The sequence below is a fragment of the Montipora foliosa genome, chromosome 2, assembly GCF_036669935.1.
Source record: "Montipora foliosa isolate CH-2021 chromosome 2, ASM3666993v2, whole genome shotgun sequence".
Taxonomy (NCBI): Eukaryota; Metazoa; Cnidaria; class Anthozoa; order Scleractinia; family Acroporidae; genus Montipora; species Montipora foliosa.
The window spans coordinates 27,592,088-27,607,087 of NC_090870.1; the positions used below are offsets into that span (position 1 = coordinate 27,592,088).

Genomic DNA, 15,000 nt, shown 5'->3' on the forward strand with positions numbered 1-15,000 from the left:
ATTGTTAACAATGTTACTTTCTGGGTAACTTTGTCAGGCAACTCATATTGATATGAATACGAGTGATAATCGTGTATTGTTTCAGATATATCCACGTTACTTAAAACATCTAAACCAGGAAAGCACCAGGAACCACTAGTTTTTAAAGCCTACTCTCCAGATAGTGCCTTATGTGTTGTAAGATGCCTTCAATACCTTCAGAGTCTTCAGAAACAGAAGGTGGGCATAATTTTGGAGATCAGTTGTGGCTTAAGCCGTTGTGTCAATGTTAAACCGTTTAAACCAGTTCACAAGGACCCGGTTAGTAGATGGATAAATTTTTTTCTTTCAAGATCAGGTATAAATGTATCTGTTTATAGAGCACACAGTTTTGGAAGGGTGAGGATATCAGTTCCACTCATAAAATACTCTACAGATCTGAGGGAAAACAATTATCTGCGCGGGTACTGTGTATTATGAATACACTTAAAAATAATAATAAGCATATTTTGTATCTATTAAAGAGGGAGAAGTCTCCTATCCTTTCTAAAAGAACATTGTATGAAGAAACTCTTATCGTTTAAAATGACCCTAAGAAGGCGTTTGTTCAGTGTTTCCAACTTATCCCTATTCCTAGAGTCGCAAAAATGCCATATCGTGGAACAATACAAGAAATGTGGTACGATAAACACTTTGTAGAGACGTACGTAATAATATAGTGGCAGATATTAGCTTACGAAAAAAAAATACTAATTACTTTAAATTGATCAGTTATCGTTTTACATATGTTACAAAGATGTTCATCGAAACAAAACTTATCATCCACAGTCATTCCAAACGATATAATTGATTTTTGCACTGGTAAAGAAAACGCATGATCTGTGTATCCTATTATCATATCCTGGTGCTTGGTGGGATTTACGAGTATGCCGTACTCCTTCTGTCTTAACGAGGTACACCTATTCCTCAGCAATTTGTATGCAACGTAGTTAGTGTCTGTTCGATCCTTTATAAATCGTTTCCACAACCTGTTTTTATTTCGAATGCTTATCCTCCATTCCTCGGTCATAAATGCAATTGATTACCTCTCATTTGAAACTGTTTAATCGGGAAATGGTCAATAAGGACTTCGTTATAAAATGACTCAAATGCAAAACGTTTGTCACCAGTATCGTCAAATACCTCCATTATGTGAAAAGGTGCCATATGTAAATCATTCAAAAACATCTCTTTTTGTAATTTTCAACCTTCTAAAGCAAATTTTCGAGACTGCAAACGGGGTACTGAAGCTCGGAGGACCGCACAAATTAAAGAGTGGTCACTGATCTGAACATCAACAACTCCAGTTTTCAAAATCCTCCCGGAATAAGATCAAGAAGATGGCAATGAATATGTACAAGTACAAGGGAGGGTTACGTTTTTGCAAACGTTGGCCGTGTAGCCCTTATATTTCAACAGACTTAACTATTATAGGGTGATGTGATGGGCCCAGTTCCATTAGTAGGGCTAACGCTCACATGCTTCATATGGCTTGAAAACTAGCACTTCACATCTTCCTATAATAATTAAGTTTGTTGAAATATAAGTGCTATACGGCCAACGTTGGTAAAACTTGTACATATTCACTACCGTGGCATTGACATCTTAAATTCCCACGACCTGCTCCCGGCTGACCTTGTAGCTCAGTCGGTAGAGCAGCGGTGATCTAACCCGAAGATCATGGGTTTCAAATCCCACGCTTGTCAGAGCTTTTCTCTGTCCTTGTGTGGGCCCATTTCCATTAGTACGGCTAACGCTCACATGGTTCATAGGGGTAGAAAACTAGCACATGTCAGTTTGATGGATGGAAACTAGTGTTGACCACTTCCACATCACCTTGCAAATAGTAGCGTGATACTGGTCACATTGGCATACATGGAGGGGTGGACGTACGGACGGACGGTATTTCTCGCATTATTACCATATTTTCTTTACTATGGTGATCCGCGCGTTCCGCTAAAAATGACACACACAAGCTTGCTTCCACAAAACGCAGTTTTATTATCCTCGAGAAAATGAAATGAACAGCAATGGATAAAGGCTGTTCACTGATTGTGATGGAGAACAGTATTCAAATGTTTGCCGAAGACTTGCCTTGGTCTCTTTGTTCAGTGCCGGCAGCCTGAGAGAGAAGGTGAAACTATTTCTTTTGCGCTTTAACAGAAGCGGATTAAAATACAGCTCAGGTGCGGTACATTTACATAACCTTCCCAACTACTTTTGTCTATGATTGTAGTTATTTATCATTAGACCATCAACAAAAGCCCTTCTCAAAGTATTACGCCAACCGGGTAACAGCGGAAATAAGTCTGAAGATAGGTACTGAAATCGCAGGTTTTTGTCTGAAATAGGGTAAAGGTTTCAGGCAGGAAGCGGACCGCTTGGTCAGTTATTATTTATTCAGAGGTACCCAAGGAAAAAATGTAAGCAGGACGGTTTGTATACTTTGGATAAAGGTGGATTGAATTGATATCAAGGTCGATATGAAGAGGGAAAAAACCGAAAGAAGGCAACGAAAACAAATCAAAACACGCCACAAAGGAACCCTCGAAAAAGGTTTTGTTGCGTGCTCAGCTTTTTCGTTTGTTTTGTAATGCTGAGTCCCATCTTTGCCGACAACATTATAATGAAGCAAAATAAATAGGGTCCTTTAATTCGCTGAAACGAATACAGCACTCTTTACGGCAAAGATTGAAGACACTGGCTAAGATTTTAAATGAGGGCAATCGTTCAAGTCAAGTTTTGTAGAAAACTACTGGTTTGACGGTGTGCGGCACTTGACAAAAGGAGACAACATTTTGAGGTGTTCACAAAACCAACGACGCGACGCTACTGGTAACAAAATGTTCAAGCTCAGAGCAATTTCTCTCTTCAGCGTACAAAGTTGATAAAATGATGTTAGGTGGGTTTTCCCTGCATCGCAATTATTTTTAAACATGCTTTCATAGTTGCAGCGCAGGCGTGTGTTAAACTTATCTAAACTTATCGCGGTCCATTAGCATTGCTTTTGTCGTTGCATGATAATTTGGGCCGCGACTGAACTTTTGAGAAGCCTTTTTTTACACTAAGCTTTGTCTAAGTAAGATCTCGTTAATTACGAAAGCATGTCCAAGTATTACGAAGTATCAAATGTTTTAGCTGTTCGATCTGTTGATGGACATAGAGAATATAGAGTGAGATGGAAGTTACCGTCACCGGCCCCCATGGGAAATTTTTCATTAACTTGCTTTTTCCGAATGTTCAAAATTCCCGCTAGTGCAACCATGGGAAATTTTGAATTTCCCTCGGCGTTTAGCATGCTAGTGAACCCACGTTCACACTAGATAACAATAACTTTTTTTTATGAATTTAAGACGCATTTCTTGATAAGTTAGAAATTGGCAGGCTTAACTGATCGTACGGTAAAAATAATTGAAAACAAAACGTAAGTTTTAAATCAATTATAATTGAGGAGCTCCGCTTTTAGGATTGCTTAAATAGACATACGTTACCTCGGGGTTGGCCGTTTGCGTTATATATAAATTAATCAGTACATTTTATAAGGAAACTCTTTTTTTATATTGGCCTATAGCGGTCAATTGGAAAATGCTTTTTTTTGTTCATCACACAAAATTTCGAATTGACAAAACTCAGTGGGTTTTTTTGTTGAATAGAAGGCGGCCCCCAGACGAACACTTTTTGTTGCAATAATAGATTCTAAATAAGAACGAATGCCTGTCTCTGAATTGTACCAAGCCTACTCCTAAAAAGTTTTGTGACTGGTTTAGATTCTCAATAAAATGTACAATTCTGCTTCCTTTTTTATTCTGTTACACAGTTTTGAGTTTTTAAAGTTCCTCTGAAAAAAAAAAGTCATCGAATTAGTGTTTTTGATCTAATTGTGGATTATCGTTGTCCCATAATTCTATTTTTGAAACCCTTTTTTGGGTAGTTGCCAAAACGCGGGGACCGGGGACAGGGTCGGGTTTGGGGTGTCTTTTTTTCCCCAATCTTTTTGTTTCATTTTTTGTCGGTTAATTCTCGTGTATTGCTATTTTCGACTGACCGGCATCTGTCCTTCATTTATGGTAGAAAAAAAATACTGATAAAAATTAAGGAACCTACGGAACCTCAATTTTTTTTAGGAAATTAAAGGAAATTAAGGAACCTACGGAACCTCTGGGTAGAATTTAGTTTTCTGTGCAGCAAATGGACAATAGAATTACGAGACGCTGTTTTCATTGACTAAAAGCAATGTATTACACCCCTCTGAGCAATACATTTCACCTCCCTATGTGACGAAACAACTGCAACAATAACAAATGAACACAACCTCGAAGGAGAAGATTTCCGATAGCGAGAGACTTGAAACAGCCTCACGTCTTACAGAATTCAATGAAAATCGGAATTTAATTTCGTTTTCTGATTCAAAGCTCATGTTCCACGAGATGGCAGCTGACACAATGCGATGCAGCTAAAACTTGAATATGCTGGATTCATCCTTCTGAAAATGTTATAAATAAGATATTTACTCTAATCCTGCCTATTGACAACATAACGAAATCGCCAGTACAGAACTTCCAGCAGCGATATGTTATAATTGACCGAAATTTCTTAGTATCTTTCTGCCTCAGCTGTTCTTTGTACCAACATCATCCGCCGATGTCTATTTTTTACCCCGGGGGGTGGGCGACTCCCATATAAAATGGGGAGGGATGCTCGTCGAAAATTTTAAATTTTACCCCTAAAGGAGACCAATCTGGGCGTGGCCCAGGCTTTTAATGACCCCTAAAAGAAACCATATTAAAACACAGATAAATAAAAAAATACAGTGACTTTTAATGATGGCAAAGACATCATCTAATACTTTCACGTACGTAAAGAAATATAAAAGTGTAAATATACACTTGTATATTTCTTCCCGCGCAACCCCAAGGCTACATATGATTGCGTTTTGCCCAGAACACCCTAAGTGAGACCAAAATCCGAAATTTACATCCCTAAGCGAGACGACGAGGATCCCTCCCCTTTTTATATGACAGTCCCCCCCCCCCCCCCCAACTCGGGTTTTCTACTTTGTTAGTTTCTTGTTCTTCTTGTTAGCTACCTAGAGCTGGAGGCCACCGGCCGCGTTATTCGCAACACTGTTAATTTGGAACCTTTGCAGCTGGATACCGGTTTGCACTTACCCATATTAATTACAAGAATAGTTTTTCACACGTTTTCTGTATTGCTACACTAGCGTTTCACCCGCCTTTGCCTCATCGGCTGGTTTCACTAGAAACCAGTTTATCTGATGTCATGCTACATTCTAGATCCCGCAAAAATAGACATAACGCCCACGGTATTTCCATTCTAAGAACCTGTTCCAAGACATACTACCCCTGTAGCTATGTCACCCGTTGAATTTATTTGCAATTGTAAACATTAAGGGGATTTTGACCGGTACATTATCCGCGTTGTTATGAATGAGTAACTGGCCGCAGAAATTTTCGTACTTAATTGGCAAATTAAAAAAATAGGCGCTCGAGGGGGTGCATGTGACTATTGCGGAGATGTACAAGGGAAAAAAAAGTAGAATATTCTGTTATGTGAATGGTGGTGGCTGAATTGTGGGAATTGATTCACCACAGCTTTCATATCGATTGTTTCCTGACCATTGAAAAATTTACGTTTCACTGCCACGCAACAAAAAAGTAAATTCGAAACGTTCGATGAAAAAGTCCAATAACTTGGAATGTTGCAGGAAACAAATTTAGAAACCACCTGTCCAATTCTCAGATCTGCAGCTCTGTCGTACATTGTTTCTGAGCTCTTTGTCGAAGCGTTTCACACAACTTGTGTAGGTGAATCAAAGTGGTCCAACATCTGGAATTCACTTTGCCATGACAGCGTTTACTTTTCGCTCATGATATAAAATACATATGTATAAACACACCTCTTAATGTACTTAAAAGGTTCAAACTGCTGAGTTTCTTAGGGATAGACATTTTCTTCAATCAAATAGCTTGGTATCATGGTGTCACGTAAGCTGCGTAAGGTGACAATTAGGAACTTCAAAATATTCTACTTTCGAAACAAAAGACGTCATGGAACTGAAAACTTAGAAAAAGATTTATTTCTCGGGCATCTTCAACCTCCTATAGATAGCAATTAAGAAGACCTTGCTGATTTGATGATTTCACTGTGAAATCATCTATAATTTGACAATTACGTGCTACTTTAAAGCTTTGTTTATCTCGAAAACGGGCTCAATGGTCCTACAAATGTTTTTCCTTTAAGGGCTTTTGCGTTCCTTCAACAGCTTCATTAAACGCGTAAACGGTCTCAGTTGCTCGGTTAGAAACAAAATACGAAAGCTACGAGAAGTAACTGTTGTAAGAATTAAAAACTCACCTCAAATCACAGAACCGTATTATTCACCAGATCATCATCTGCGAACACGGGGCACCCGAACATTTCATTCGTCCTCGCGAACTATCGGCAAATTATCGTACTGTTTGCTCGAACCTTGGTACTCCTTTTATGCAGATTGGCTCCGAAGTGTATTCTATTGTTACATAGTCATTTTCGGAAAAACTAACACACGATGGCAATAGTGACTACGCGTATGCGCAGTAGTCACAAAAACTACCTCTTTCAAAATGTATCACCCTCAATCTCGTCATCAGAGCCTTGGATAGACCCAAGGTTTTGGGTAACTCTATCCAGGAGAACATGCGCCGTAGCCTTCTCGTAGCTAAAATTGGCTATTTGAACCTTACGGCGTCTGCTCACTCCTCGTGCTAACATGAATGCACCAATTAGAGACGCTTTTGATTGTTCTTCACGAAAACCAATGAGAAGACCGTTTGTTTCAGGGGTTCCCCAGAGCTCTTCTCCCCCTCAGTCAAGAGAAGAGCAAACAAGCAAATGAGAAATTTGCGTGACGACCATGGTGGAACTGTGACTATGTTTTGTTTCGTTTTAATTGTATTGCGGAGAAGGTTTTTACGAAGTAAACATTAAAATGAGGTTTTAAGGACGGTGCCTACTAATTCAAAGGTATTTTTGCGCGGTTTTATGAATATGCAGGAAAAGTAGATCTCAAAAAGTGTTATTAAAATTCAAAAAGAAAATTGGGGGTAACCATGCATTTTTCAAAGATAATTAATCAACAATATTAGCAAAAAGCTTTAAACTACAATGCAATAAATGGCTTTCCTTTCCAAATTCAAGCTTAATTATCTCTCAAAAATGAATGGATACCCCAAATTTTCTTTTTGGATACCAAGAGCCCTTGCTAAGTTCTGCTTTCTCCGCATAAATCTAAACCGCGCAAAAATATCGCTGCATTAGTAAGCACTACCGATAGGAAATCCGAATGTCTCGAGATGCGCAGAACGTATGCGCAATAACAATAGTACGCACCGTCCTTAAAATGTGGAGCTAAGCGAGTCTTCAGCGTCTCTAGGAGTTAGCGTATATTCCCCACAAAAACTCCAATTTCAGTCGGAAATTCTCTTAATTTCGAAAAACAAACTAAGAGCTTCGGGTCTTTTTTACTAATTTCCGCCATAAATGAAGGGAAGATGCTAAACACAAAAAAAATTGACACCCGACCCCGACCCCCACCCCAGCCCGGGCCTCGCGTTTTAGGTACTACCCTAGTTTTTAGTAACAACCACGTATTTTACAATCTCTTCAGTTTCTGCAACAATTTTTTTCTGTGCCCCCGTCTCTACTCGATTCTTTAAGTTGTCGTACAAAAGTCACTGTAAAATCTTTCTTCGTACAAACGTTTATACAGTCCTGGTTAGATAGGATTTGCCATGTTTCCCGTGTCCTATGAAATTTTGAAGATCTGCTGACGTAGCAGCTAATTTAATATGTCTATTTTCGTTAACAGCTGGTGGACAATGTTCGTTCACTTGGTACTTTCAATTGTTGGCATACCAGAATTCAATAAGATGGATTTTTCCATGGATACACTTTCAGACACCGTTTTGCTGGTGAAATACGCCATATTTCTTGTACTGGGAATAATTCTTCTTAAGAATATGCTGATATCCGTTCTGGGTCACACATATCAACAAACGCAGGTGATAGTTCAGTAATTAGTGTACGTGAGATTTGTACAGACATCGAAGACAAAAACAATACACAAAAGAAATCCGCAGTTTTCAAGAACATACCTTTGGCAAAAGAAAGAGCAAGAGGCCCACAAAATTTAACGGAAATGGGCAAATTTGACCCAAAAAAATAATAAAAGTAACAATGTATAAGAATTTACCAAACTTGGGCAAGAGAGGACCGGTAGTTCCGAGGATTTGCAATTGGCAGCATTCCTGACAAAACTGTGAGTGGCTGTGATTTCTCGGTTACAAGGCGCCTGAAACACCCAACTAGTAACAGCTAATTCAACTTTAATTGCTGGAAGTGGAAGCTCCTTGTAACTTATAGCGGTTTCTTTAACCTTTTTTAATTAGTTGTTTTTGGTTGAAGGGAAATTAAGCGCCCATTGTGCTGTCCAACAATTAATTGTTTTTTAGGGCTTAAAGAGACAATTGCTTACTGAGGAAAATTGCATTTTATGTTTTACTCTTTGAAGGACAACTCAGCCCAGGAGTGGGCGTATAAAAGAGCACTTACAACTGAGACATACAACGACTATGATCCAATACCAGTTCCCCTCAATATAATTTACTTCCTTGGAGAGTGCATAAAGTGCATGTACAACAAGATCAAAAGGTGCACAGAGGAAAGCCCTCAAAGCTGTCAGGTAAAGTTCTTAAAGTCGGGGTTTCAGTCCTTGCAGAAGTTTCACAGGAATATTACACCATTGCACTGGAAAAATTATAACAACAGCAAGAAGCCAGTGCTATATAGAAAGGCGCGAGGTAAAGCATTTGCAACCAGACAATATAACAAATGATAGCTGCCAAACACCTTAGCGAAAACACAGTCTTTTCTGTCCATCTTTTAACACCGATTTAATTGCCCCAAGACTTTGCGCTCCAGTCCTCAGTCTAAATATTTGTTTGCAAACAAGTTTGTTTCCAATTAGATCGTAGTACCTTACATCCCATGAAATGACCAATTCTGAAGTTTGTTACGATGCCAATCGCATGGTTACTCTGATTACCGCTTATAATTGCTTCTACTTATTTTTACGAGAAATTTATGGTCGGGATAATGTTTTCCTCAATTACAAGTAAGACACAACCTTTACAGGTGCCGCGTTCGCAACTACGCTAAGCTCACTCGTGAGAGATACTATCAGCACTCAATTGCAAAGATAAAATTCGAATCCCCATGCGGCCATTTAATATCAGATTCTTCTATTTCTCCTGGAGTGAGGTCATATCGTTGCTATCATGTCATTTTCAGTCTCTGGTTTCCATCGAGGCCAGGATTCACTTCGTGCATATTTTAAAACTTAGCAGCACTTCTTCGAACAAGTTGGAGGGTCTCCCCGGGGTTTTAGGGAAGAAGGGAACATTGCTAATTTGAACTGGGTACCTGGGAAGAAAGATAAAATATCTATGAGGGAACAGGGGACCATAAACCATTTACGAATCGATCAAAAAACTGAGAACAAATTTGGAGGTAATTTCGGTTAACAAGAGAACACAAACATATTTTTGAAAAGAGACGAGGGAACAAGGATTCCCCTCTCCCCTTAGGAGGCAGTGAAGTTGGAACATCTAACATTTTCAGAGAAGGGGCTAGAATTAATTGCAAACGTACGGTGCTTTTAACATGTTTAAAGGGACATCTATTTCTCTCTTTTTTTTAAATCTTGATTTTGTCCGCTCACATTTTTTTCCGGCCGCTGTACTTTTTTTTGCTGTTCATTTTTTCTGCCTCACAATTTGTTATTTTTATTTGCCGCTCACTTTTTTTTTTTGAACAGCCGTAAAAAATGGTGAGCAGCGGGAAAAAACGGGTGTCGTGAAAACAAAGACCCTTAAAGCCCCTAAGACCCTAAGACTCGAAAACGAAGGAAGTAACCGTGGCAAAACCCTCAATTTGGCTGACCCTAGGCCTAACTCGGCCTAAAAGTTGGTGTTTTGGCCTATAGGGTTAGCCAAATTGAGGGTTTGGGGTTACTTTCTTCGTTTTCGAATCTTAGGGTCTTATGGCTCCCTAGAGGTCCTAGGGCTCTTAGGGGTCTTTGTTTGCAAGACACTCGAAAAAAAAGGAGCAGCACAAAAAAAAAAAAAGGAAAAAATGGGCAGCGAAACAATAAAACAAAAACAAAAAAACAGAAAAAAAAATTAGAGTGAGCGGCGAAAGAAAAAGTGAGCTGGAGGAAAAAATGAGCGGCGAAAAACAAGTGGGCGGCAGAAGAAAAATCTCTTTTTTAAATAAAGATTTGAAAAAAGAGAAGAGACAGTTGTCTCTTACGAAAAAGGAGAGAAGAAATAGATCTAGATGTCCCTTTATAAGCACCGTGTAAATGTGTCATTGCAGCAACAGTTGTCTCTTCATGACCTTTCCTTTTTGTTGTACACTTCGAGAAGTGATCACCATGCAGGGAATCGTTACAGATCATGATATCAGTTATTGGCGAGAGGACAAACAGAAATACCTCTTTACTGGCGCAAGTTATTATGATTCAAACCTTCCACAAGAAGCCTGATTGAAAAACTGAAATACAAGATTCCTTGCAATTCTGCTTTTATGTAATTAGTAATACATCCGTGTTCCCTGTTATTTATTCAGTTCAAAGTGCCTGAATTTTCTCTTCCAACTTTTTATTTCTTTAGGATTTCATCGACAACACTATCAAAACACTCGAAACGGAATACTTTGCAAAATACAAAGATTCGTTTCCTCTCACTGGTAAGTAAGTAAATAAGAAGTTAGAACGATGGACGTCTCCAAGGTTTATGACATGCTCGGGCCCGTCAAAACTTCGCAAAAATCATGATATGATAATTTAACAGAGCATGCAATACCTTTGCAAAATTACCTCGGTCCTTTGATCACAAAAACATTATCTTATTCATGTAAGCCTTTCTAGGTTTTAAACCAATTCACAGCAAGCCTGAAAAATAAGCAAAGAGACCAACATAACAAAAAACATCGGTCGCTATCAGCACTTTCTAGGCTTTATTGTATTCAGGTATAATTCTCGTAGGTATGTTGGCCTTTTCATCCTGTCGTTTTCCATAGGTGAGAAGAAACTTGATAGAATACTGGATGAAACACAGAGTAGCAGACAAATGACAACGCAGATTATCTGGTCCAGCTTCAAATCCCAGGAAAATGACCACAGAATTTATCTTCGTGGAGCAAAGGTAAACATCATGACTTGTCCATCACCCTTCTTAACTCAAAACATTACTTCGTTTTTGTTTGGCTTAATTCTTCCATTCCCCCAACCCCGACCGAATTTTTGCTATTATTGAACGAATGACGTTAATCACGCAACAATACGAAAGTTAACACACGGAATGATGATGATATAACACTTCAAATCTCTTGAGCTGCTTCTGCTTCAGCAGATTGCACAATGTTTAAATACAGAACGCTTTTGTTACTGATTTAAACTGGGCCAGAGGCGTTTCGTACTTCAGGATCGAATACACTTTTTGTTCTCTTACAGTGAATTTAAGTATAAGAAACACACAGAAAAGTAATAAAATACATACTTTCTCGTGGCAAATATTTTAGTTTAAGACAGGTTTAAATCTCGAGTCAGTGAAATGCCCACTTCTAAGCTCCATAAAAAACCTCATCATGTCAACTTGAAATTCAGAGAATTTTTTCTTAAATCAATTTTTAATTTTCTGCAGCTAGATTGCTAGGTGATTTAAAAAAACACGTCTCTCTGAATCTGACAAGATGTGGTTTCTTTGGAGTTGTTTGGCAAAGATGGTGAATACGATTGCTTCAGGAAATTTCTCTGGATTTGACTGGTTCAATGGCCTTCGTAAAAGGAGAAAAAAGTTCAGAGAGAATTTGATTGGTTTAGAGAAGTGATTGGGTGAATTTCTGTAAATTTGACTGGTTCAGAGAAGCCACTGGGAGAAAGAAAGTAAAGAAAAAAATTGACAGGTCTGGTAACTACTTGTCTCAACAAACAAATGCATTAAGTAAGAATGTTTATTAATTATGTTGTACGATGTTTCCTCACCATTTTCTTTTCGAGGCATGGTCATTTGAATCCGACGTCATTCATGTAGAAAGTCACCTGATGTCATGTAAATGCCGTGAGCCTTGCCGACTGAAAGAAAAGTGTTACCACGGGGCGATGTACCATTTGCAGCTTTCTCCTAGTTTTCCTCATTTTGAGGTGAGAACGTAGAAGTGTTTTACCAATAAAGTAAAACCAAAATTTGCCGAGCAGGCGTATTATCCGCTGCTATTGTTGCTGTTTTGTTTTTTTCGCGCGGCACCAAAACAATTTTGATTCACTCCGCTGAGACTGTTCCAATTATTTTCAACTCGAGGCCCGTTTACGAAACCCATTGTCTCTTACCAATGTGACTGCTGTGTAAAAAAGGTAGAAAAATAGTCAAATTAGTATTCAAAATCGTTCTGATAAATCAACCATGATATATTGTAATACTAGGAGTAATGATTCCGTGGGATGCCGGCTCTCTGGCATTCTGAGAGCGCGTTAGACCACTCAGCCACGGTGACGAAGTACTGATATTGCGATGAGAGTCCTTTCCGTCCGCGATGATTGACACAGTATTAAACCTCACATCTCAAAGTATTTGATAAAGTGGACAGATGATTTTTCTTTGAGGACGGCAAGCTTTACTTCTAGATCTTGCTTCGTTCTTGTGTTCCACTGTGAACATTATTTTTCATAGAAAGAATACTCCAATCGACCTGTTTCTTGCGAACCAGTTCGTTCAGTCGTTCCGACGTAGAAAGAAGATAAGAAAATAGCCTTCAACGGCCAAACAAAATAAAAAATGAAATCAAGTCTAAAAAAAAAAATTCTCTATCGTCCTCACGGGGACTTCGCAGCAGTCCCCCATCCAAGTACTGGTCACTTCGTTCTAAGTCAGTGTGTTCCAAGTTACATCAGATCGTTCATAAAATAGTCAGATCGTTCCAAGATACCGTCAGATCGTTCCACAAAATAGTCAACTTTCAAGACCGAATTCATTTGAATAAGCGTACTTTATAACCGTGGGAGATCGATTTGAAGTTCGGATTGATCGATCTGCGGAAACTTGGAATGTGTTCTCGTGTGACGATGTTGTGCACTTAGAGCGTGAAATTAATCTAATAGTTGCAATAACTTTTACCACTGGAAATACAAAGTGTAAGCTTACTAAATACCATTTATTTGTCCATTTCTTGATCGAAAAGTTATGATCGCCATCTTTGTTTCAATCTCGAACCCTTTCGGACGGTTTCGTTTGTTGGAAACCCTTTTTAAAAAATAGGTACCCAATGGGTGCATGAGACTACGTTGCATGTATTTTGTAAGCTGTGCACTTTTTTGCGATACTCTTGGGTTCGCCGTATCTGGTTTAGAGACTATTCGTAAGATACTCGGAGTAGGAAAGTTGTCATACTCTCAAACTGAGCTATGTGTGTCATCAATGGTTCATATCGATGCATGGCCTTACGTAGGTACGTGTAGGACCTGCTTAGGACACAGATTTAATAAATCCAACAACTTTTAATTTCGCGAAACAAATTCATTTCAAAGGAGTATTTTAAAGCCGACTCATACGCAAAATAATGACGGTTTGAACCGATTTCGCTCCTCGTAATAAAAATGCCATCAGCGACAAAGCTACGATGAAGATTACTTTTAAAAATGCATGTTGTAGCTTTTTAAGGGCCGATTTTTGCCGCATGCAACTGTGTACCTCAGAAAATATGTCGTAGCGTGTTAAAACGCTGCGACAATTGATGAATCGTAAGTCATGTCGCAGGCGTGTCGCAAGGTTGTCTCACGAGATAAAATCGTACCGTGAGAGTCACTCGGATAACGTGCTCGCATCCTGCTCGAGAGAAATGTAGCGGCCGCTACGGAAAAAAAACGCTTGGGTCGTCAGGAATGTGTTAAGGACGGACAAATATACAGGCAGGCGATAGCAAGGAGTCTACGTTCCTGTGGCAACGTAGGCTAAAAAAATCTTACTTTTATGGCCGTTCAAGTTACGCTAAGGTTAGTAAAAACAAACATTTATTAAATTATGTTTGATTTATTGGTCATTGCTTTTACTGTATTTGGTGGCTCCTAAAGGAGCCGTTTGTTGAAGTTTGTGATGTTCTGGTGCTCAGTCTTCTCGTGGTCGTTGAGGTAAGAGCAAGCAAACGAAAAAATGCGCTAGTCACTAATAGGACTGGGCTCTTTGTCTGTCAGTTTACCGAGCGCTAATATTCACGAAACTCGCGATTACATTGTCTTTGTCAGCGGTATATTCTGTAGTTTAACTCCTGTATTCGAACTCAAGGTTAGTCATTGCATTGGTAATGCATCATAATTAAAACTCCCTGGATAATTGGTACTTCATTGGGACATTGACATATATACAATGGACGATCATTACACTTTCATTTGCTTGGCATATCAAGGACAACCTATGGTGGCATGATTCTATTCCACTGGCTGTCTTCACAATGTTAAAATATACGCCTTCATGTGCATATGGATCAATTTTTGAATCTCTTCTCAATATTCTTCGCTACCAACATTGCATGGTAATAGCAAACACCAACTGAACACAACAACTCTCAAGTGGAAACCAGATTATGAACAGCAAGTTCTTAAGTTTATCCCCTTGACATGATGATCATGCTTGTTTACTTGTTATTATTTATTTGAATTTTGGTGGGTATGAGAAACTTAACGTTTCTGTTTCAAATACTTGGAGAAAGTAAGTTACTGGATCAAAGATGGAACCTAAACAATGCAATACTATTTTACAAGTTGCAATTTTTTCCAACTATTTAGTTATGTAAAGGAGCCATAACAATTTTATTAATTCCTAAATATACCAACTTACGTTACCCAGAGTTCATTCTGAGTGGCCAATGACA

At 38.8% G+C, this 15,000-nt stretch overlaps 1 protein-coding gene across 1 annotated transcript in view; it reads left to right on the forward strand.

Annotated features, from left to right (window-relative positions):
- The window catches only part of LOC137992779 (short transient receptor potential channel 7-like), a 107,829-nt gene that overhangs the window by 75,929 nt on the left and 16,900 nt on the right, over positions 1-15,000 (forward strand). The window contains exons 9-13 of the mRNA XM_068838293.1: positions 7,886-8,078; positions 8,588-8,758; positions 10,749-10,824; positions 11,158-11,282; positions 12,137-12,280. Of these exons, the coding sequence (XP_068694394.1) occupies positions 7,886-8,078; positions 8,588-8,758; positions 10,749-10,824; positions 11,158-11,282; positions 12,137-12,280 (709 nt within the window). The remainder of the gene's footprint in view (positions 1-7,885; positions 8,079-8,587; positions 8,759-10,748; positions 10,825-11,157; positions 11,283-12,136; positions 12,281-15,000) is intronic.